The sequence below is a fragment of the Dermacentor silvarum genome, chromosome 8, assembly GCF_013339745.2.
Source record: "Dermacentor silvarum isolate Dsil-2018 chromosome 8, BIME_Dsil_1.4, whole genome shotgun sequence".
Classification (NCBI taxonomy): domain Eukaryota; kingdom Metazoa; phylum Arthropoda; class Arachnida; order Ixodida; family Ixodidae; genus Dermacentor; species Dermacentor silvarum.
In genome coordinates, this window is record NC_051161.1 from 120878651 (window position 1) to 120903534 (window position 24884).

The 24884-nt window shown below is 49.7% G+C and overlaps 1 protein-coding gene across 2 annotated transcripts in view; it reads left to right on the forward strand.

Moving 5' to 3' along the window:
- LOC119462379 (probable glutamate receptor) overlaps positions 1-24884 on the forward strand; it is a 125757-nt gene that overhangs the window by 90120 nt on the left and 10753 nt on the right. Inside the window, exons 7-10 of one of the 2 annotated variants that reach the window (XM_049671838.1) lie at positions 5331-5474; positions 9593-9796; positions 10735-11075; positions 16522-16720. In XM_049671838.1, the coding sequence (XP_049527795.1) occupies positions 5331-5474; positions 9593-9796; positions 10735-11075; positions 16522-16720 (888 nt within the window). The remainder of the gene's footprint in view (positions 1-5330; positions 5475-9592; positions 9797-10734; positions 11076-16521; positions 16721-24884) is intronic. The other variant, XM_049671837.1, reaches the window with a different exon arrangement.

Below are 24884 nucleotides of genomic sequence, written 5' to 3' on the forward strand. Positions count from 1 at the left end.
AAATTTCGTCCAATCTGGGATGTGGGCTTGTTTGAAGGGTCGTGCCATGGGGCGTGTGCGAATGGTTGTGTTGATGAGGCAATGGTCGCTACCGAGGGTTTCCTCAGTATTGACCCAGTCGGCGAACTGAATGTTGCGTGTGAAGGTCAAATCCGGACAGGTTTCCCTGGTCACGGAGTTGACAATCCGAGTTGGGTGGACAGGGTCAGTGGGAAGAGTGAGGCCCAGCGTGGACTTAAGCTCCGCCAACTTGCGGCCACGCTTCTCTTCCCGGCGGTACACCCAGACCCGACTGGGGGCGTTGAAGTCACCCACAATCAGGAGGGGGTCCCGGCCCGCAACTCTCAGCGCACGACTGAAGAGGTCCGCGAATGAGACGTTTTGGAGTTTTGGAGAGCAGTATACGTTGAAGATGTGAATGGATGGGTCCTGTTTGTGGAGCGGGAGGAGAGTCACCATTACGTAGGAATAGTCGGTTTGGAGGTCAAGATCGACCTTGTTAGCTGTATAATTTCGATGAACGCAGAGACAAGACGAGGGGTCCTGCTGGAACGTCGAATAGTTCGTAAGGGTGGCGCCCTTCCCTGGCTCTTGGAGGGCAACCACCGCGGGCAGATGCTCAAAGGTTGAGAGGAAAAGTCGGAGGTCCGCTCTCTTGGTGCGAGAGCGGAGGCCCCGACAGTTCCACTGGGTTATGATGATGGGGGACGCCGATTTGGAGGGGGCAGAACGCCTAACTTTAGGGGTTCCCGCCATGGTTACGTGGGCGTTAAGAGTGAGTGGAGCTACCCCAGAGCCAGTAGGAAGGACCAGAGTTTTGACATCTAGGCCTGCCAGGGTGCAGTCTTCGTCATCGTCAATGTCTACAATGCGACGTGAAAATTTGGAGGGGCGGCCGGATACGTCCCTAAGGGGACCCGCTTTGCGCAGCGTGCGGAGTTGCGCAGCGACAGCTTGGTTAACTTTACTCGTGATCAGCTCATCAATTTTCGCGAGCATCTGGGCCATCGCGGTGCCGATCAGGAGCTCCATTTTTGCGCTGAGGCGCGCCTTAATAGTCTTCAAAAGAATCATGGCCCGACGGCTTCGGCAGCGTAATCTCACTATCCATGGACTCCGCATTGGAGGTGGAGGGGGAGGTAGGAGCAGACGGTGGGTTGGAGAGTTGAGCATCAAGGCTCGCAATTTTAGCTCGGAGAGGCTCCGGGTGCTTACGGATCTCCCCAGCAATTAGAGTAGGAAAGGGAGGGGTGGATTGGAAAGGGGAGGCTGCCCCACCGGGACCGCTCACCTGTGCCATATTTCACGGCGTTCGCCCAGGCACCGGCTCCCGCATCCTTTCGCTGCTGCGCCGCTTGGCCCTTGACGTCACCTCCACGTGGTGGCGCCTACTGAGTTTTGACGTCGACGTGGCGTGATCCGCCGCGTGAGAACACCGCATGATGAAGAGTCTTCTTCCCCGACTTGGGGAGGCCGCTCTGCTGAGGGATGGTCATCTTGGGTTGTCTGTACTTGGCTGCACATTCGCGCGAGTTCGTGGCGTGGCTTCCTCCACAGACCGCGCATTTGGGTTGCACTCGTGAGGGGTCCACACCCCCTCCACTAGCTCCGCCTGCTGTCCACACAGGCCGCACTTTGCATTGGCTGGGTTGGGACACGAATCAGCCCGGTGTCCAACGGTGCCACACAGTCCGCAGGCCGGAATGGTCCGGTAATAGGGTTGAACGAAGGTGATTTCCGAGTTGTAATGAATGTAGCGAGGCTTGACTCTGCCAGCAAAGGTGCAGTCGAGCCTTGTTCGATGTGCCTGCGCGCCACTGCAGAGCCTGGCGTAGGGTGTCGGTGGTCTCGTGGTTGGTGACCGTGACCACGCCGTAGCAGACGTCCTCGCAATGTTGCTTCAGGTGGCCGTGGGCGGCCATCTTGCCTTTGTCAGTTTGTAGCTCGAAGTCGCCGAGCAGCTGGTCCGCCGTTTGGGCCTCCCGCGTGCTAGCGATGATGCGGTTCTGCTCCGGCGAGAGAAGCAGGTTCAGCGTCGCCGCCTTTTGTACTCCGACGAGAGTGGTGAAGGCGGCGCCGAGCGCGCCACGTTGAAAGACGTGTCGTGCGCCACTGGCTCACGAGGCTTGATGATGACGACAAAGTCTTCTGGGTGTGGGTGAGGCAGAGGCTTAGCTTCCACGTCGTTGTAGGCTTGCTGCGCTTCGCGCCGGATCCTTGTGGCGCACGCGTGGCGGATCCTGTCTGAGTTGAAGGTGCCTTGCCGGCGGGCGGGGCCGATGGAGCCATTTTCATAGCTTTGCGCTGGGAGCGGCGCTCAACCATGCGAAAGAGTTCTTCGTTGCGGATGGGGTCCGCAGCCGCAGATTGCTGTCCCTCGTGGACCGGGATTGTCGCCCACGCCATGGCGTCGGGATCGTAACCGCGTTGAGCAGAGAGATCTGCCATCTTGCAAGACCGGTCCGTTCTCACCCGCGCGCCGACGTATACCTTTGTCTCAGCGTCGGAACGCGAGGCCAGAACAGAAAATCGCTCTAAGTTTGCCAAAAATGGGCTCACCTGGATGATATTGGTGTCCTCGGGTGCCGGGCAGCTTTAGGAGTCCGATGGAAGCAAAATTGAAGGGGTTGCACGAAATTGACCGTGGCTTTCGTCAGTAATTGACGGAAGCCGATGCACCACACCACGCAAGAGGCAAACGCCAACCGCGTTCCCGTCGTCGGTGGACCTTTCACGATTCCGGCGGTCCCATTCGCTCCTGAGCTTTCAGCAGCGTCCGGCCACCTTTCCGCCTACTCGAAACCAATGAACTCGCCGTAGGGGGCGCTGTTAAGCGGCGCTTTTGCAGCGCCGCCTGGGCAGCAAGTGCTTCCCATACCACTTTCTCCTGCTCTTAACATTTCGATGTCACTGATAAGTCGCGCTCCTCTTTTGAAACTCATCTTCGCGGCTCTCGATGAAGTCTCTATTGTGGCGGTGAGAGGAAATGATCACGTGTTTCCAACTTGCACCCATCTCAAGTTATAATATATTGCTTCTCAATTAAAAGCAACAAGCGCTGAACCAAATTCTCTGCAGTCAATGTTTATGCGTCACGTCAAATATTTCATTGAAAGCGTTAAAAATGCCGCGAGAGACTTGGACGGCTGTGCAGCGGAGATCCACTTTGTAGCAGCTCCAGCAGCTCGACGTAGTATCAATGGACCAATCTTTCCTCTTCTTTGTATTACGCGTGTTCGATATGTGTATAAGTACCAATGAGGTTTTAGATGCGAAGCATCTTATGGTCGAAGCTATGTCAATCCCTCCCTCCCTCCCACGTGCGGCGTCCACACCCGTACTGCGCATGCGCATACTCCTCCCCTTCCTCTCCTCTCCGTGTCTCATCTCCTCTCCTCTCGGCATTCCTCCTCTCCTCTCCGGATTGCGCAACAAATGGCAACACCTGCGGCTCCGCGCGCGATAATGCGAAGCAGCTTAGGTTAGAGGCGCGACGGTAGGCGCCCCAGAGGCACCGGCAACAGTCACCAACTCCACGCGCGTTCGGTGCGAACGCGGGCAAAACGCCGACGGCGTCGACAACAGTTCTGCGCGTTGCTGGTGCTGCATGTCCAAGTTTATACAGCTGATAAAACTGCCTTGAGTCGACCCCATGGATGCTTCGCATACTACTCAGGGTTCCCCTACGGGAATATGGTGTAAATTTCTTTTCTCTTTGAGCCCTTTCGCTCAGGACATTTCAATGTGTTTTCATTACTGATTCTAACTGCTTTTTTGTGTCTCACTGGCAATGAATTCAGACCCGTGATTCATTTTAAAGAATAGCAATTAGGACTTTCGAATGCGCGTGTACTAGATGAAATGCCATCCAAAAACGAAATCGCAATCTCAAAAATTATGTCATTCACATTTTCCCCCTAGATCCCTACTTCCGCACTTCAGGTATCTCCACATGCACCCAATTGTACCCGTTACAAGGGTGTCTCGCTAATGTGCAAACAACAAACGTAATAGATGCACGTGCGAAGGCCAGGGCAAATATGTTCTCTCCTTCACTTGGCTGGCCTTTTGTTAGTAATTTTTCTTCCATTGTTGAAGCAGAGCTGTTGGGGATCATTACCGCACTGCGTAAGCTCCCTCTATATGCCTTGACTGATATTATTTATAACCTCCTTCATAAGTACAGGCCGTAAATTTGACCAACCTTTTTTGTGTTTTCTATGTATGTGTGTACCGTTTCGCAGGCACAAGATGAGCAAACGTTCCGCTGGTGCATCCGGGGTGTTACAGCGGATGCAAGCAGCGGAAAGCCTCTTCTTGATTCTATCACACTGTGGGGGTTATAAGGCCACTGCAACGAAATATTGGGCCGCGTAAAGGGCCTTGTTCGGATAGTGTAGACTCCCATTCCGATAAAGTAGGCTCAGTGCAAAATCTTACGTTTGAATGACCGAGTGGATGCGTCCCGAAAGGATCGCAAAAGTACACGTATTTGATGCCGAAACTGAAAAGAAATCGCCGTCATTACCGCTCGCAGGAAGTGACGCATTATCCAGAATGCGCAGCTCCTGGCCATGACCTCCGAGATTAGGTGCGGCCCGAGATGAGCAGAACAATCTCAGAGGCGACGTGACGGGACTTGCATCATACCTACTAACCGCCAGACGCATGCCTCGTCTGCGTAGCTGCTGTTTAATAGAGGCTGCCGATGAGAAAACTTTACTATTACCAGCCTTGCAGCTTTGCCAAGATTTCATCAGTAGTATTTACTACTGATGTATAGCCAACTTAGCCAAGGTGAAATTTTGTTGCAGCTCTCCTTTAAGGCGTGTAGGCCGCCTCCAGAAGCAGGGAATACGTGTACGAAAAAGAAGCTGCTTTTCAATAACGCTCCCCTGTGATGATTTCTATGAAAAATTGCTTGAGAAACACTCACGCGTACAGCCTTGTTGCCGCATGCTTTAGTATTCATGGACCATAGAGGTCATATCGAGGGAATTTGTATCATACAGGGCATTCAGTAGATATCTAATACATGGAGGTCAGACTGTACAGTCTGTGCGATAGAGTTTTGCTAGTATGAGGGATATCTGTGTGCGAATCGGATTTATGTTATTACTAAATGCTGATTCTTTAGGCTCGCGAAACAATATGCGCAAGTCTAGGTTAATAAATACCGTAATGAAGTGGTATAAGCATTGCTGTTTCCTATAACGGCCAGGATACAACCGTGTATATTTGTCATAATGATCCAACAGAAGCAGCGCGACAGTGAAAATCAAGTTTAACATGGAAATCCATCAGTGTGCTGAAGCCCATTAATTGTCCAGGTGGCCACGTGGAGCGCAGAAAAGGGCCTGGACTTTGTGCACGACCCGTACGATGACGACGGAGTTCCGGGAGGCGAGGGTGTTGACGACTCCATTGACGAGAACTCCCTCGAGAACCGGACTATCATCGTGACCACCATTCTGGTAAACCCACGTTCAACGTATCAAGTGTCGCATACCGTTATGACCTGAACGATACATAATTATCGCTTATGTTTGAGCTGTAAGTTTATTGATTTGCTTTCTACTTCGTAACCTTTAGTAACTTATTGTACCCTCCAATTTAATATTTACACCCTCCCCCATCTCTACCAATGTAATGGCCTCTGGATCTTTAGGGTATTGAAATAAATAGACCAATATCAACTACAAGCTCACAACAACGTCAATTCGCTAATCCTCTCACCTCGTTTACGCAAGAAATAGCTGCGTGCCCTAGACGTAATATTGGCTCATGCATGGGAGGTCTCCGCGTGGAAAACCATGTAGAGCTGTCAGAGATATTGCGCGGTTCAAGAGGTGGTTTCGCGCCGACAATCGGTTGCTGGGGCCAGTCGATTTCATCAAGTAACGTCGGGGCTTCCTTGTAAACCTGGAATGCGTGGGGCAGTGGTCCAAGATTTTTGTCTCTAAGAGTGGTGTATGATCTAGTCCGTTTAACACTCTCCTAAGAATGCTCCGCTCGATGAAGTAGGCTTTTGTAAAGGCCACTCCTAATCAGAGGCGCCTCCGTGAAGTTGCATCACTGCGGGAAAGGTGCTTCCTGTAAATCTATTACACGCGTTTATTTGCAAAGGTCCTGTGAGTGGTGAACATGACTCGAAACAAGAAATCACGTAAAAACAAGAAACAACGTCAGAGCACCGTCGCGGCCGGCCCGGTGCACTTCTAGATGGATGTTAGTGACTGCAAAATTGATTGCCTTAGCTAGTGTCCAAATCTCCTTGTTTACTACAAGCAGTACCCTTTCAGTTTCGCCCCCTTTCAACCCCTTCAACTTCTCGCATCCTGCACACTGCGATTTTCAGTTCCTTGGAAACGTTCCTGTGATCGGCCAACCCCTTCCTACAGCTATTTGCTTGTCGATCCCTGCCCCCCGTTCCGGTAGTACGTCAATTACTCATCCCATTATCAGCACTAGGTGTCGATCCTTCAATGCGTCCCATGTGTCCCATAGGTGTTGATTTGCAGTCGCTATCACTTCCGTGACCGATTTCTCGGGAAGTGCGCTAATCTGCACTCTCTCAGCTGCACCTACTCTCTCTTATCATCAGTTCTACTTTATGCATGCTGGAATCCCCAACAGAGACAACACAACGCTGTTGCTCCTCCTCGTCTTCGGTAGCTGCAACTGAAGTCGCAATGCAACCATTATCTTGTACTCACAAGAAGTCGTTTAAAATAACCTTACTTGCAGGAAAACAATTCAATTAAAAATACTATTACTCGTTACATACCCGATGAAAATACCAGGAAACTGATAAGCATAAAAAATCTAGAATGCTTGTTTAACCTAACACTTCTAAAATTCAAATTTGCGAAAAATCGAGTGATAACATATCGCATTGCCGCGCTGCTCCTGCTGCGCTGACAAGGCACGTCCAGGGGAACACGTCTGGTCCCTTTGGCGTCCATGATGATGATCATGATAATGTAATTTATTGACATTTTTCTCTGAAAATTCGCTGCTAATATGAATCAGCCGTTATGGGCTTTACGTTCACAACTACGGAAATTTTTGTAATTTAGCACTCAACAGAACTAAACCACACACACACAAAAAAACAAGGACAGACGCCGCAGTATGCTTTCTTAACGAAACCGAGGCTATTCCTGGAAATATCGATGCGCTACAAGTGCTTACCACGATGACTGTACTATACTGAAGCACCATACTCTCCTCTAGTAATCTCAATAAGAGGCTATTACATTATCCAGGTGTCGCAGCCCGGACGTGTAATAGCCCGGACGTGTAATAGCCTAGAGGTAGTGAGGGTAAAAGCAGACCAATTTAGGTTGGTGCTCGCAAACAAATATGTAGCTTTAGAACAGGAAGATGAAGATAACATAGAGCTAGTAATTAATGAAACCGTAACTAAGCTGATCTCGGAAGCAGCAATCGAAGTGGGAGGTAAAGCACCAAGGCGACCAGTAGGTAAGCTCTCCCAAGTAACAAAATAGCTAATGAAGAAACGACAAAACATGAAAGTGTCCAACTCAAAAGATCAGCTAGAACTCGATGAGCTGTCAAAACTGATGAACAAGAAGAAAGTAAGGGATATTCTAAATTATAATGCGTGAAAGATTGAGGAAGCCGTAAAAAATGGCCGCAGCATGAAATCAGTGAGAAGAACATTTTGCATAGGACAAGGCAAGATGTATGCACTGAAAGATAAGCAGGGTAATATCATCCGCAATTTCGATGACATAGTAAAATCAGCGGAAGAATTACATACTAACCTGTACAGTACCCAGAGCAGCCAAGCTACTTTCATTCGAAGTAGTGATGAGCAGGATACAGAGACTGCTATAATCAGCGAAGAAGTTATAATGGCCTTGCAAGACATGACCAGGAGAAAAGCTGCTGGCGAAGATGGAGTAGCACTTCATTTAATCAAAGCTGCAGGGGATTTCATGCTCGAATAGCTTGCGGCCCTTTATACGAAATTCCTCGTGACTTCAAGTGTGCCAGAAAACTGGAAGAACGCCAACATTATACTAATTCATAAAAAGGGAGACGTTAAAGAATTGAAGAATTATAGACCCATTAGCCTCATTTCAGTACTGTATAAAAATTCGCCAAGATAATTCCCAATATAATAGGGCAACACTTGACTTCAATCAACCAAGAGAACAGACTGGCTTCAGGAAGGGATATTCTCTCTATATGGCTTTCATAGATTATGAAAATGCGTTTGATTCAGTAGAGATACCAGCTGTCATAGAGGCATTGCGTAATCAAGGAGTACAGGAGGCATACGTGGATATCTTCGCAAATGTCTCCACAAGAAAAGTGGAAAGTTACCTATCAAGAAAGGGGTCAGGCAAGGAAACACAATCTCTACAATGCTATTCACTGCTTGCTTAGAAGTATTCAAGCAATTAGACTGGGAAAGCTTAGGAGTGGGGATCAACGGCGAACATCTCACCAACCTTCGGTTTTCAGATGACATTGTCCTGTTCAGCAACCATGCGGACGAATTGCAACAAATGATTGAGGACCTTAACCGAGAAAGTGTAAGAATTGGGTTGAAGATGAATATGCAGAAGACAAAGATAATGTTCAATAGCCTGGCAAGGGAACAAGAATTAGGTTCGCCAGTCAGCCTCTAGAGTATGTAAAGGAGTACATTTATCATGGTCAATTTCTCACAGGGGACTGTGATCATGAGACGGAAATTTACAGAAGAATAAAATTGGGTTGGAGTGCATACGGCAGACATTGCCAAATTCTGACTGGGAGCACCATCGTTGAAACTAAAAGTGTAAAATCAGTGCATCCTACCGTTGCTAACCTATGGGCGCGAAACTTGGAGGCTAACAAAGAAGCTCGAGAACAAGTTAAGGACCGCACAAGAGTGATGGAGCGGAAAATGTTAAGCCTAACGTGAAGAGACAGGAAGACAGCGGTGTGGATCAGAGTGCAACCGGGGATAGCGGATATTCTAATTGACCTTAAGAGAAAAAAAAATGGAGCTGGGCAGGCCATCTAATCCGTAGGATGGATAACCGGTGGACCATTAGGGTTACAGAATGGATACCAAGAGAAGGGAAGCGCAGTCGAGGTTGGCAGAAAACTAGTAGGGGTGATGAAGTTAGGAAATTTGCAGGCGCAAGTTGGAATCAGCTAGCGCAAGACAAAGGTAACTGGAGATCGGAGGGTGAGGCCTTCGTCCTGCAGTGAAGATAAAAATATAGTGATGATGATGACATCTTGATGGACTAGCTGGTGTATTTCTGTTAGTGTTGATTGACTGCGCAAATAAACACAAATCACACAAGGAAAGACAGGATGAGCGCAGTCACACTATGATATATCTGTCCATGTACTCAACAGATATACACACACAGTGCGTACACAGCATATATTCAAGTAGCGCGTGTACCTCTTTAATATCCAACCGCAAACTTTACGACCACCCGTCACATTGCGGTTTTCTCAGTCCTCAATCTCCCACGTGTCTTCGTTAGCACAGGATGGCGCCATTGAACGGTTACGTCTGCGTTTCAATTAACTGACGGGTTCTCGGCTGTTTTCGCAGTCACCACCGTTCGTGATGCTCAAGGAGGGCGCCGAGAAGCTGGAGGGCAACGATCGCTTCGAGGGCTTCTGCGTGTCGCTCATCGAGAAGGTGGCGCACCTGCTGGGCTTCCACTACAGGCTGAACGTCATCGCGGACGGCCGCTTCGGCGCCGAGCAGGAGCCCGGCCGCTGGAACGGCATGATCGGAGAGCTGCTCGCCGGGGTGAGTGTCGTCTTCCGTCGCATCGCGAAACGAAAACATGGTTGGGTCGCGGAGGGTACGGAGGTAGAGTGAGCGTATATGCACAAGGCCCCAACCTAGCAGGACTAGCTCTAAATTCGAAGGACAGCCGTTCATTCAAGTTGATACCGGTGCTAAAAAGTCGATTTGATCAGTGACCGGACTACTGACAAATGTGCAAAATTTCGTGTAGACGGGGCAATTCTTTTTAACCTCCTAGAGATTGGGAAGGGTTGGCGAGCGCCCGGTGTCGAATCCGCGGTCTCATACGCTGAAATTGAACGCCGTATCTACTGAGCCAGGCAGGCAGCACCCTGGCACACAGAAATTTTAGGATGCGGGGGATAGGAGGGCGGGGGGGGGGGGGAGGGGGCACGTGCCCGGTGTGCCTCCGACTAGGTACTTCCTCTAACCGAGAAAGGTCACAGGAAAGGCAACAGACACGCTTAACGGGGGCATGTCCTGTCGGGGAAGAGTTTCTAGGGAAAATGTATGGGCACCGGGAAGTGGCTAGATGACGCTGCGACTGTTTCAGCTTTCTACAAGATCTGCCGACACCAGTTGCTTTTAGTACGGAGGGAATGAGACGTCATTTTGAAGAGCAACAGGCACGCGACCGTTTTATGGTTTCCTACAACGTCATAAGCTAAGCTTTGTACAATCCAGGGGAGCGTTAGAACTCACACGGCTGTATATACAGAACATGGGAACGTTTGCCCTGAGACGAAGAATAGCTAGAGTCATAGCCTCAGAAGGTTTTGATAGAGTGCATCGTGAACGTTGCGGTCGCTATAGAAAGCTCAGGCCCACGGTGGAGTCTTGTAGGAGTAAAGCAAATGTGGTCAATCTGGTTTCTGGTAAGGGAGGATGTTGCGAGCATCTCTATCTGCTATAGATCGTCGTCTCACTCTGCCACGCAGAAAGCGGACATGGCGCTGGCCCCGCTGACCATGACCTCCCGGCGAAGCGCCGTGGTGGACTTCACGGTGCCCTTCATGACGCTGGGCATCGGGCTGCTGAACGCACGCGAGGACGAGACCGTGATGCACACTTTCCTGAGTCCCTTCAGCGCCGCACTGTGGTGCGCCGTGGTGGCGACCGTGCTCGTCGCCATGCTGTTGCTCAGCCTGGTGGGCCGACTCTCCCCGCTCGAGTGGCGTCGCATCAGCGACTCGCGTCTCGACACCGACTACACGCTGGGCAACTGCTTCTGGATGCTCTTCAGCGGGCTGACCTTGCAGCGCGTCACGCTCATGCCCAAGTGCGTACAGACGGTATTGTGTATCTTTTTGCAGTTGTTTTTATTGCGATAGCAATTATATGGACACTCCAAGCACATTTATGCCGTCGCCGTAGCGGTTATGTTCCGTATAAAGTCCAAACACGATAACATCGTCACCGCGCGCCGTACGCTGTATGCGCGAGAGAAAGCTTTCGAGGGTCAGCCGACGATCGCGGCTCAATCTCGACAGCGCGAGGGAGGAAGGCGGGGCGGAAGCGCGCCGTCTTCTTTTGAGGGCGAAGCACGGGGGAGGGGCGAGGGAAGTGGGGGGAGGGCGTTCTACTCTGGCGGCTGTTGCTTACGGCGCGGCCGCCGTATCTTGAATGCGATCTGCGGCGTACGTGCGCAAAGTGCGCGCCCGCGCGGGCCTCATCTTCAAAGCGATTTTCGATGTGAACAAACTACGCCACGTCAAGTGACGGTAGGTTCGTACGCGCTGTGCTTTCGACGTTTAGTTCGCGTTTAAGCGAGACACAGCACGAAGGTCGATTCGCTCGCTGGTGCTAGCTGCCGCAAGGGAGTTAAAAGAGACTAGGGAAATTTACATTAGAGAAATAGAAAAAATCAAAGAAAGACACACTACAGAAATGAAAGAGGCCAAAGATGAGATAAAAGCCGCAAAGGAAGAAATAGCCAAACTAAGAGCTTCGCTAGCGGAAAGTCAGGCGGTAGCGACCACCTGCAAGGAGCATCTCGCTTCTCTGTCATCGGAATCAAACTCCCTTCCCAATACCACTCCGTCGTCCGTCGAAATGTTTCACCAGATGGAAACTTTCCTGTCGCAAAAGCTACAACAACAGCTGCAGCTGCAGGAACAGCGTCAGATGCAGCAACTTCAACTTTTCCTCCACGAAAGACTTCAGGAACAGCTTCTCGCCTTCCGCGAGCAGCTAGCGGACAATCTTCCTGTTAAAGGAAAGAAAAGAAAGAAGCCGAAAGCGAACTCAAGCGTCGAGGATCTCGATAGGTCCATGGAGAACGCACCATTACCTCACGATGGCGAGTAAGCGTAATAATCACGCACAAGAACTCCATGCATGGCAGTGGAATTGCAGAAACTTCTCAAGAAAAAAAGCCACACTACAACAATACATAAAAACCGCAACAACTTCACCGCAGGTTATCGCATTGCAGGAAACAGGTACGAGGCCCACCATGTCCGGATATGAAACGTATATGGCGAAGACAGATACAAGGGTAGCAGTGCTTGTCTCCCGCAGGCTGACGGCAATAGACCGCACACTGGATGGTAGTGAGATTGACCACGTATTTATAGAAATACTGCCGGCAGACAGGAAGGCACGCAGCATCTTCGTCGTAAACATATATAGCCCACCGAAAAAGTGTGGTGAAAATTTTGATTACCTCATCAGATCGGCACTCAAGGAGGCGAAAAACAACACGCTGCTTGTGCTAGGCGACTTCAACGCGATGCATCCGACTTGGGGTTACAACCTCACTTCAAAGAAAGGAAACACCATCCACTCGCTCATTCAAAAACACGCACTCACACTCCTCACAGACCCAGACTTTCCAACAAGAGTGGGAAATAGTGTATCAAGGGACACATGTCCGGACCTTACCATGATCAAGAACCACGAAAAGGCTACATGGAGAAATATGGAAGAAACGCTGGGTAGTGACCACCACATCCTGGAGGTTACCATTTCGCTCAAGCATACACGCGAACGCATCAGTCAGATCTTATTGACGGATTGGGCGGCATTTCGTAAAGCGAGAGTTCAACAAAATAGAGAAAAGGAGGATATCACATCGCTGCAACAATGGACGAGTGAGCTCAAGGAGTCGATCAGGCAACACTCAAAGCAGATGCAACTCACCACGGAACATCCGGTGGTAGACCCACATCTCGTGCATATGTGGGACGCTCGTAGTGGCCTTTTGAAAAGGTGGCGCAAACAAAAGCATAATAGAAAACTAAAATTGCGCATAGCTGCTCTTACACAACAGGCGGAAGAATACGCTACTGTCTTGGTGCGCCAAAACTGGCAACAAATGTGCGCCAGCCTGAGCGGAAGGCTCAGCTCGTCTAAAACGTGGGCAATCCTAAAACACCTACTGGACCCAACCAAAAGCAAGCAACAAACCTCGCACACAATCAGACGCATACTTCACAACCGACCGCGGTCGGATGAAGATATTCTGCGAGAGCTAGAGGCCAAATACATCGACGATCACACACGGAACCAAACATCTATACCAACATATAGTGGGAAGCCAAATGAAGACCTAGATCGCCCATTTGAAATCACAGAAGTCTGGACAGCGCTTCACTCCCTAACTCGAAACACAACACCCGGATAAGATGGGCTCACAAACAAAATGCTGAGAAACCTGGACGACAACTGAATAGAAGCCCTAACGACTTTATTTAATACCCATTGGGAAGCGGGAACACTACCAAATGAATGGAAACACGCGCACATAGTACTCATACCGAAACCGGGCAAGCCTCCAGGTCTCACCAACATGCGACCCATATCCCTGACGTCGTGCCTGGGGAAGCTTTTCGAAAACGCTGTGCTCAATCGCCTGAAGCCTCACGTGGATGACACGGGTTTCTTTCCTGACACGATGTACGGCTTCAGGCCGCATTTGTCGACTCAAGACATACTACTCCAATTGAAGGAAGAAGTACTGGACCATGTCACCACATATGTAAAATGCATACTCGCACTGGACCTTAAAGGCGCATTTGATAACGTAGCTCATGAGGCCATCCTAAAAAACACTTATCGCAACTCAATTGCGGCGAATGAATCTATAACTACATTCGAGCATTCTTAACGGACCGCACGGCAACGGTAGGCGTGGATACCCTCCGAACAAAAGAGAAAAAGGTTCCAAATAGAGGCACTCCTCAGGGATCAGTCTTATCGCCTTTTCTCTTCAACGTCACCATGAAAAACCTCCCAGAGCATCTAGAGAAGATTCCGCACCTTCGCCACGCAATATATGCGGATGACAACACCATTTGGACAACTCGAGGCTCGGATGGAGAACAGCAGGACGCCCTGCAAGCGGCGGCAGACGCTGTCACCGAATACGCCAAAGAGTGCAACCTGGAATGCTCCCCAGAAAAATGCGAGCTCCTCGTTCTCAAAAAGAAATCAAGAAGAAAAAGCACAGAGAGAGAGGCCATAGAAATACACCTAAACCAAAAACCTATACCCAGAGTCCAAACACTCCGCATATTAGGTGTCTCCATGCAAAATAGTGGTCGCAATAACCACACTGTAAACGCACTGAAACAAACTGCCTACAGCGTAGCTCGCATGATTATTAGAGTTGCCAGTCGCAGACATGGCATGAAGGAAGAAGACTTATTACGCTTGACTCAGGCCCTTATCGTCAGTAGAGTCACGTACGCGACACCTTATTTGAACTTAACATCAACAGAAAAAGCCCAAATAAATGTTTTACGGCGGAAAGCGTACAAACAAGCCCTCGGCCTTCCTCCAGGCACCGGAACAACAAAACTTCTATCCCTGGGCATCCACAACACCTTAGAAGAACTAATTGAAGCACACCGACATGCGCAAATCACGCGCCTCAACCTCACTAGAACAGCCAGAGCAACACTGCGAAGGTTGCAATACCCCGTGGCGACAACCAACAATCAAGAAGTACTCCGCAAGTCCCTACACGAGCAAATAATGGTGGCGCCTGTTCCGCGTAACATGCACCCGGAATATCGCTTGGGCAGGAGAAAAGCACGAGCGATAACAATAGAAAGGAGATACGGCACTCTCTCCACTGCTCGCTGGACAGATGCGGCCATGTACCCGAATGGAGAGGGCATGGTAATCAGCGTGGCTGGTCACAGACAGCAAGAACTGGTATCCGCCTCCGTTCGTACGCAGAACGTCGCCGCAGCCGAAGAGGCCGCTATTGCCCTCGCCATCTCGGAATCGAGACAAAACGAAGAACTATATATTCTTACAGACTGTCAATCAGCATGTCGAGCCTACGCGAACGGCCATCTACATAAAATCGCATGCGATATTCTGCATCGCCTCAACGAAATACCCGCACAACGATAATTTGGACACCGGGACATGAAGGCGTCAGCGGAAACCATCGTGCACACACGATAGCCCGAGGTCACTGCAACCGGGCACTGCAAGAGACGCCAGAAGACCCAAGTCCAGACACACTACAAACTTACTACGATATACTGCAGCACTACCGCCTTTCGAGAATAACGATGCCGCCACCCCACCCATCCCTCACCAGAGCTGAAGCCACGACCTGGAGGCAACTCCAGACCAACACCTATCCTCACCTCACGCTCCTTCACGCGATGCACCCCACCCTTTATCAGCCCCTTTGTCCTTTCTGTACAGAGCGAGCTACCCTCTACCACACCACATGGGCATGCCAAAATATCCCCAATAACTCCCCAAATCGAAACGCAACGCACGAGCAGTGGGGGATGGTGCTGACCAGCTCGGCACTGGAGGATCAGCGAAAGCTCATCGGCAGAGCCGAAAGTGCTGGCACCGCCGCTGGGGCCCTGGACTGAAGGCTCCACCCACCACGGAGATCGACGCTTCTCCGTGCCTCATCAAAATAAACTTTTGTCTCTCTCTCTCTAGCTGCCGCGCTTCCTAACTCCACCGTTTTGACAGCGAGTTTCCGCGGTCATCGAGAGAGATATGTTGATGCTTACCTGTGCGCGTGTGACACCGTGCTTGTTAATATAGTTGGTAAGCGATTGTTTGCAAGTTTATACGACAGATAAAACTAATATCCTTACTTCGTATAGTTGTCTACTAATTTGCTATCGCAATCGATGCTTCGCCTTTCGGACGAAACTGCGACATTTCTTTTTTTTCAGAATTAAAGTGTGTTTTCTGATGTGCTGCGTTTACGGGACGTCTATTTGTCTGTTATAAGTAAAAAATTTGAAAGCGGAAGCGCGCAGCATGGCTGAAGCACCCCTATGTATGATTTACCGTGTTTTACGGTGAAATTATTTTTATCAAATTGTAATTATATAGTTGCACACTTGGAGACCATAAAGATAAACATAGCGGGTTATTTTAGCCTGCAAGACCGAGAACATTCCACGCCCTTTGTCGAAAGAGTCCCTTCTACAGCGGCTGCGTTGTATCATTCATACCTCAAATCTATTGTGCAGAGCAGTGCAGGATAGCAATCGCAGTGCTTAACAAACTAGCTTCAGAGTGAGACACGGAGAATACAGTGCCTAAAGCGTATCGAAAAGGAATTATAATACAGAAACGGCTTTTAACATATTTTTCAACATACCTTGTTCCATTATTACCTCGTTTGTTTGCACAGTTCGCTGTTGAAGTCGAACAGAACATACTTGCTTAAGATTTATACGTCTCTTCGAATGCCCGGTGGTCAGTCATGTTTGGCAAACTGACGCGTGCAGGGCCCCGTCCACCGTGGTGGCGATGGTGTCGTGGTGGCTCTTCTCTCTGGTGGTGATGGTGGCGTACGCGTCGGTGTTGGGAGAGTTCATCGTGCGCTACCGGGACCGGCCCATGCTCGACAGCCTGGATGACCTTCTCCGTCAGAAAGAGATCAATTACGGAACGCTGCACCACGGCTCCACGCACGACTTCTTCCAGGTAAGCCATTCGAGAGCTCTAGCCAGATGTAGACATATTTCCGTTTGTACAGGGTGTCTCACGTAACTTGTGCCAAATTAAAAAAAAAAAAATACGCGAGCGCTCGTAGCCGGACAGAACCAAGGTAATGTTGTTTGCCGTCGCTTGGAGCAAGTCAGACTATTTTAATGGGAGGCATTCTTTGCGAACCCCAGGTGTTTCTATCTATCTATCTATCTATCTATCTATCTATCTATCTATCTATCTATCTATCTATCTATCTATCTATCTATCTATCTATCTATCTATCTATCTATCTATCTATCTATCTATCTATCTATCTATCTATCTATCTATCTATCTATCTATCTATCTATCTATCTATCTATCTATCTATCTATCTATCTATCTATCTATCTATCTATCTATCTATCTATCCATTCAGCTTTCTGTTACTCAGTACACGCTAAACGAAGGTGTTTTTCCGAGCGTGAAAGAAGCCCGCGAATACAAGCAAAGTGCCTCTAGCGGCCAATCGCGCGGCAATTATGCGTGTATTCGCGGGACTCTTTCATGCTCGGAAAACACTTTTATGTAGCACGTATTGAGCAACAGAAAACTGCATTGCCACTTTTCCTCTAATTTTATTATTTGAGAAGTTGATTAATTAATTCCGACTGATTAGGTAATTAGGGGGAATGAAAAGAATAGTCTGTATCTCCAAGCAACGGCAAATAACACTATCTTGGTTCTGTCCAGCCACGTAGCATTTGCATATTTTTAAAAGTTGGTGCATGATAGTTTGGACAACCTGTAGTATATATGGTGCGATATATAATAAATAGAATAAAGGAAACGGAGGGGCCCGATTTTGTTGGCTTCTCGTGATATGACTGTATATATATATATATATATATGAAAGAAGTTGTTTGGATCCGGTGTTTGAAAACTTGAAAAAAATGCAGGCGCTTGAAAAAGGCCTAACGCCGGCCGAAACGTCGAAATAAAACGTTCGTAATTGCTTTTCTGCGTGCGCCTGCACTTTTTACAGCGAAGCTGTTAAGGGCTCACCTTTCGATTGTCGCGTCCGGCAATAGAAAAAAAAAAAAAAAAACTCTAATTGGCCGTATGCTGTATGTGCGAGTGAAAGCGCGCGAGGGCGAGGGACGCGCGCTTTCACGGGGAGCGAACGCATGGCGGAGAGAGAGATTGTCGTTGTGAAGAGGAAGAGGCGCTCGGCGGTCTCGGCCTGATACGTGCCGCCTATGCCTGCCGGTTTTGCTTCGCCCAGCCGTGGCGACTCCACTCTATCCCTTCTTTCGCTCCCACTTACCCCTCCCCGTTGGCGCTGAGCCGTGCTCCCTCAAGGGCTGCAGAAGATAGCGCCAACCTTTCCCTTTCCCTCAAGAACCACTTATCATAGATTGTGGTTGTGAAGAGGAAGAGGCGCTCGGCGGTGAGCAAACGCGACTTCCCAGTGGAAAGGGAGTGGTGGGCGAGGGCATCGAGGCACCCTAGACTGTGCGTGTGCGTGCCCGCTCCCACTGCAGCACATGCGCGCAGCCCTGCCGCGGCCTCTGCTGCCGACTCTCTCTGGTCTCTCGCCCGCCTCTCCCTTAACAGTGTCGACAACGGTGTTTAGCCGTGCGTCACGTAGCCAGCTTTTCTACAGCGGTTGTGTGCGGTCACACAAACAACGCGCACAACTTTTGCCGAAGGCGGCACCGTTTTGCCTGCGTTCGCACCAAACGCACGCGGCGTTGGTGACGCGCCTATGAAGACCGTGCCAACCTTTGGCGTACACCGTATGGCAGTGTACCGTAGCGACCATAAGGTCATGATCCCTGTGGTCACTAAATTAATGAAAACCACTGGATCATATACATTTCTCATTCTTTAATAGGTCAAATTAATTTCACCATCACATCTTAATAGTCATAATTGGAAGTACATAATTCCCACCATAGTACAGCTTCGCTGGTCTTCCATCTCCACCTCAGTGGAAGGGCTGACAGAATGTTATTATATATATATATATATATATATATATATATATATATATATATATATGTGTGTGTGTGTGTGTGTGTGTGTGTGTGTGTGTGTGTGTGTGTGTCATGCCATGTACATGTAACGGTGAAAGATTGCGTAATGCGATGATTTTGGATCGGAATTCGGTGGTTCGTCCAAAACTTAAAATGGGCAAGCAAGCACGGTTCACAGATAGTCACAACGGAGGGAGGAAGAGTCACACGCCACGTCGATAAATGATCCATTAAAGGGAGGATCGCGTAATCACCGTCCCCAACAGAGGGGTCCGAGGCCAACGGGACATAGGTTGCGGCAGCTGCTGGCAGGCGAACAAACTCGACGACCAGTTAATGCGGTGGCGAGTCGGGGTCAGGCGCCAAAGTGAGTGAGTGAAATAAGTCCGACGAGGACGCGAACTCGTCGCGCACCCGGCTAGTCCCACGTCGGGACCGGCAGGTCTAGCCCACCGGCCCGGTCGCGGGCACGCCGGACAGCCAGGATGTTCTAAGTAAAGAAGGCCAGAGGAGCAATCGATGAGGCCGGATTGGGTGGTCAGGAAGCCATGGCTGACATGACCGCGAATGACGTCTTGGGGACACCGGTGCAGAACGGCAAATACAACTGAGGTCTAGTGGACAGCGAAACTCATGTGCTCAGTACACATGTTAAAGATGCAAGCTATACTGTAATCCTCAACGCGAACGACAGGCGACGTTGCTGGAGGGAAAACCTTGCGGAGACGACGAGAAAGATGGGCTCTGATAACGGATACTTGCACGCCATTGTCTATGAGCTCCGAAACAGGCACGCGGTCCACTTCTATATCCAAAAGATTTTGTCGGGTGGCCAGAGTCAACACAGGATTTCTGGGTCAGTAAGTCAGTGCAGCATCACCTCTGGGAGCTGCACTGGTCAGTTTTGCGACAGGGACGACGAGAGTATGGCGAAGGTGAGCGACAAGGCAGCGGATAGCGAGAACGATGGTTCGGTGGGGATGGCGCGCAGTCGTGTAGAGTGGTGTAGGGGCCGAAACATCAGAATTCGACGGGTTTTTGCGGGCATGAAAGGGGAAGGATTGACTGTCTTCCGGGCTTTAAGTGTACGAAGGTTGAGGCGACCAATTGCTGACCGCAGGGCGACTTACAGCCCAGGTGCGTGGGATGAATTCCGACGTTCGCCAAATATTCGCGTACGATGTCTTGAGTCAAAGATACTGCCGGGCGGGACTCGCCGTAAGAACGGGCCTGAGAAACATGGAGACGTGGCCCCAATCTCACGATACACAAGCCGCATCAAGTTTTTGGTACCACGCTACTGGACGTCCTCACACGATGAGGCAGCGGAGGTGTTATGGAGCCGCACGAATTAGTGAAGTTGAAGTTTTCTTCTATTACAGAAACAAGAGCAAGAACAAAGTACTATAGGGCCTGACAAATGAACTTATCACGGCCATGCGTGACACGATACTCTTCGCTTCTTCAAAGTGTTGAGACCATTTTATAATGTCGTCAACCGTCAGAGCAATCCTTATATATGAGTAAATTAAAGGCTTCGTCGGCGATGTCTTTAAGAATGCGGCTGGCTTTGTCAGCTTCGGCATTTTGTCGTCGACCCGCCGAGACAGCATCAATACACGCTGAATGTACTCGATGTACGGCTAAGTAGATATTTGGGCTCGGCAAGAAAGTTCCTTCTTGGCAGCTCGCTGGCGCCCTACTGGCTTCCCGAAGAGTTCCTGCAGTTCTTGCTTGCAAGTGTTCCAATTAGTCAATTCCTCCTTGTGTATAGGAACCAAACACGGGTCGTTCACTTCAGGTAGTAGATTACGCTAGCCAGCATGATAGTTGGGTTTCACCGATTGTGCTTGCTGACCCGCTCGTATTTGCAATGGTCAGCCAGTCTTCGACGTTCACGGTGTCAGTACCGAAGAAGGTGTCAGGGTCTTGACCCAAGGGTCAGGACAACGGATGTTGAAGTAGCCGAGGCTGAACCAGCAGAGAGAGAGAGAGAGAGAGAGAAATTTATTTACAGAAAGGCAGAAAGGCTGAGCTGTAACTTGCTCTGGCCGGCTACTCTACACTGGGGAAAAGGGACGGGGAGGAAAAGTATTAATGAATGATGATGATGATGATAAGAGGAGGAGGTGTGTATATACAAGTTTACGACGTTGTGGCATCTCTAAAGCCTTGTGTCCAGCCCAGTGGCTTGTAGAAAGACTAAAGTGGCACTGGTTATCAGGGCTGCGCTGTTTGCATTGGGCCAAGGACCTAAAAGAAACTCGTCTGATAGGGGCTTATCGACTTTTGCAATTGCAGAGACCAGTTTCTGTCGTTCTTGCACGTACGCGGGACAAACGCAAAATATATGATCAAGTGTTTCTGGTACCTGGCAGTGTTCAAAATTGGGCTAATGTCACTGCAACCCATCATATGTCTATAACGATTCGTGAATGCGAAACCAAGGCCGCTCACTCGACATGGTTTAATGGCACACAAGATAACCACTGCGAAGTTCCATGGTGTGCTCCCGCTTAACTAAGCACCTAAACCAACTGAGCACCTAAACAACTTCTCACAGACCGTGGCCGGACATTCCTGTCAAAAGTTATCGCGGACTTCCTGCAGTCGTGTGCCACGAGGCACAAGCTATCCACGTCATACCATCCGCAAACAAATGACCTCACCGAGCGTCTTAATCGCACTCTCACCGACATGCTCGCGAAGTATGTCTCTTCAGCCACACTGACTGGGGCCTCGCTCTACTGTTTGTCACGTTTGCGTATAATTCCTCGCGCCATGACACAGCCGGTTATTCCCCATTTTTCCTTCTGTTCGGACGAGAGCCAGCACTGCCCCTCGACAGAACCCTCCCTGTTCACGTGGCACCCACCAGTGAATATGCACTTGATGCAGTCGCCCGCGCTGCCCACGCAAGGGAAATTGCCCGTGACCGCCTTCTGAACTCCCAAGAGAGTCAAAGGCGTTTGTACGACCGGCGACACCGAGACATGCACTTCCCGCCTGGTTTTTTGGTGCTTCTATGGTCTCCGTCGCTTCAGGTCGGCCTGTCAGAAAAACTGCTGTCTCGTTACACAGGCCCATACCGAGTGCTTCGTGCCGTGACTCCCGTCACATACGAGATCGCCCCTGACGCCCCATTTGCTTCCCAGTTCAGCGATATCGTGCACGTTACACGACTGAAGCAGTATCACCCTCCCAGTGATGACATTTAGACGCTCCGGGACGTCGCTTCTGCCGCCGGGGATTATACTACACGGGTATAGAATTTGATTGATTGAACGAGGCGCGCGGGCGCCATCACTCAAAAAAAGAAGAGGAAGAACAAGCTGGGCTGGCACTGTGAATCTTAGTGGTCAGCGCTGCAAGCGCTGTTGTAAATATAACCTGTAAATAGTTGCTCGTCTTACTGAGTCGTCCTTCGCGTAACAATATTACGCAGAGATTTTGGACATAAGGTTTATTGAAACTACTGGGAAAGATGGCAAGCGGGGCCACAGCAACGAAGATGTAGATGCAGATGTTGATCCTAATGTTAGTGTCGCATGCCCACTCTGGGGGTTTGGCTAAGAAGGTAGTATTTCAATGCAAAAATAATAAAAACGAAATGTAGAAGAATGGAAACAAAATTTGTGAATATAGGTAGTTCATAATTAATTGTAGAAGATTGTAGCTAATGATTTTATTAGAATGCAGAAATGAGTGAAAGCAAAAACACGGGGAGATTTGCTTTGCAAATCAAAATTTACATTGTAGAAAGATAACTAAACCTTAAGTTCTGATTTTGTAGCCGCAATCTCATTTACCCTGCAATAAAAGCCTGGATGGCGTCGCCAAAGTTCCTATGGCTGTGCCCAAAGGTTGAGGAACCCAAAGATAGCAAATTTTCAACATTTATGTTATTTCTCGCAAAATGGAATATCTTTGGCAGTGAATGAGAAAATGATATACAGTTCCTTCTTCCCCATAGCGTGTCTGATTCCGCAGTTCAGCGGAACCAGACACGCCCTGGGCAAGGAAAAGTTTAGAAATGGAATTCGACAGCGTATTCTAGTGATTGCGACTGCAAGCGTTCGCGTTTGACAGAGATTACTGTTTCAATAATGTGAAAAGTGATGAAAATATGAGCAGTTGGTTAAAGACTGGGAGAAAAACTGATGCAGCATCATTTGTCTCCGACGTCTAGCTCCTGGGATGAAAGCTGATGCTGGTAGTATTTGAATAACCGGATCATTCAGGGAAGCTTTCCCCAACGAATCTGCCATTTCGTTTAGAAATAGACCATTGCGCCCTGACATCTAAACCAATATAATCAAAGATAAATGACGGGGCACTAATTATTTGAAAGCTCGTAAAACCTGGGAGTCACCAGAAGCAGTGAGCGAGAAGCGCAAAGACAGAGAATCCATCACAACCACTGCGGAGGGAATTGGTGTACTTAGTTTACGGAGGGCTAGAATTAGAGCTAAAAGTTATGCTAGAAAGGTAAGTACGAAGTCTGGTAGCCGAAGAGAAAACGGTCAATCGACAATATGAAAAAAAGCTATTACAATTTCACACTTTTCTTCGCTTTGGGAAGCATCAGTGGCGATAACTGTATTGATCGGTATGCGGGAAAATAATCTTTTAATATTGTTCCGTAGGAAGACGCAGACGAAAAGCTACATACAAGTGTATTTACAAGCAAATACGCCGCACTTGGCCAAGAGGCAGCAGCCCGTGCTAGCCTCTAATCGTCGTCCTCGTCTTCACACTCCTCGCCTCTTCGTCATCGCAAATACTGTTCCGTAACACTACCCCCGGCGGAAAAAGTGCCGTCCCGAAGCGACTAAAGGCAGCAGTGTAGTAGGCCTTGAGCTCACTGACGTGCACGACATCACTAGATGCCAGAGTAGACGGCGAGGTCGAACTGACCGGAGCAATTTCGTACGTCACAGGCGTCACATGGCGCAGCACGTTGTAGGGCCCTGTGCATCGCGAAAGGAGGGAGCTTCTCGGAAAGTCCGACGTGACGAGAGGGCGACCACAGGAGCACGAGCGCACCATGCGAAAACTGTACGTCACGGTGGCGGGCGTTGCACAGATGCTGCTGAGTGGTTTGCGAGGCCGTCAGTCGAGTACGGGCAAGCTGGCGTGCATGGTCGGCGGGGGCGATGGCGTCGCGCGCATTCTCGCTTGTTGAGATCGCAGCAGGAGAAAGTTCCGTATCAAGGGGCAAGGTCGATTCGCGACCGTACAGTAGATAAAATGGAGAAAATCCGGCGGTGTCGAGCCGGGAAGAATTATACGCAAATGTGACGTAAGGAAGGGCAATGTCCCAGTCGTGGTGGTCCTTGGAAACGTACATGGACAGCATATCGGTAAGGGTACGGTTTAACCGCTCCGTCAGGCCATTGGTTCGAGGATGGTATGAGGTAGTCAGCTTGTGTTGAGTGTAGCAGGAACGCACAATGTCGGCGATAACTTTCGACAGGAAGTTACGACCAATGGTCAGTAAGCAGCTGTCCAGGGGCGCCATGAAGCAAGATAATGCCACGCAAGAGAAAGTCCGCGACGTCAGTGGCGCATCTGGTAGGGAGTGCCCGCGTGATAGCGTATCGGGTGGAGTAATCAGTTGCGACGGCTACCCATTTGTTCCCAGAGGATGACGTGGGAAAGGAGCCGAGGAGGTCTAATCCAACACGAAAGAACGGACGAAAGAACAGGGACGGTGATCGGCTGGAGATGACCGGCAGGTAGCACCTGAGGTGTTTTTCGACGCTGGCAGGGATCACAGGCAGCAGCATAGCGTCGGACGGAGCGAGCGAGACCAGGCCAATAGAAGCAGTGGCGGACGCGGTCGTACGTGCGCGTTACCTCAAGATGGCCTGCAGTGGGTGCGTCATGCATCTCAAAGAGCACAGTCCGTCGTAGATGTCTTGGCACGACAACAAGATCAGATCCGTCAGGGAGGAAGTTCCTTCGGTACAGAATGCCGCCGTGGAGGACATATCGGCGAACGGAGGCGTCGGTAGGAGTAGAGCGCATACGGTCGATGAGTGCTAGCAGCGATAGGTCCCGGTAATGCTCATCGGCGATGTTAGCGAAGGCAGACACAGAGAAAATACCGTTGGCGGTACTACTGTCGGCGTCGTCAG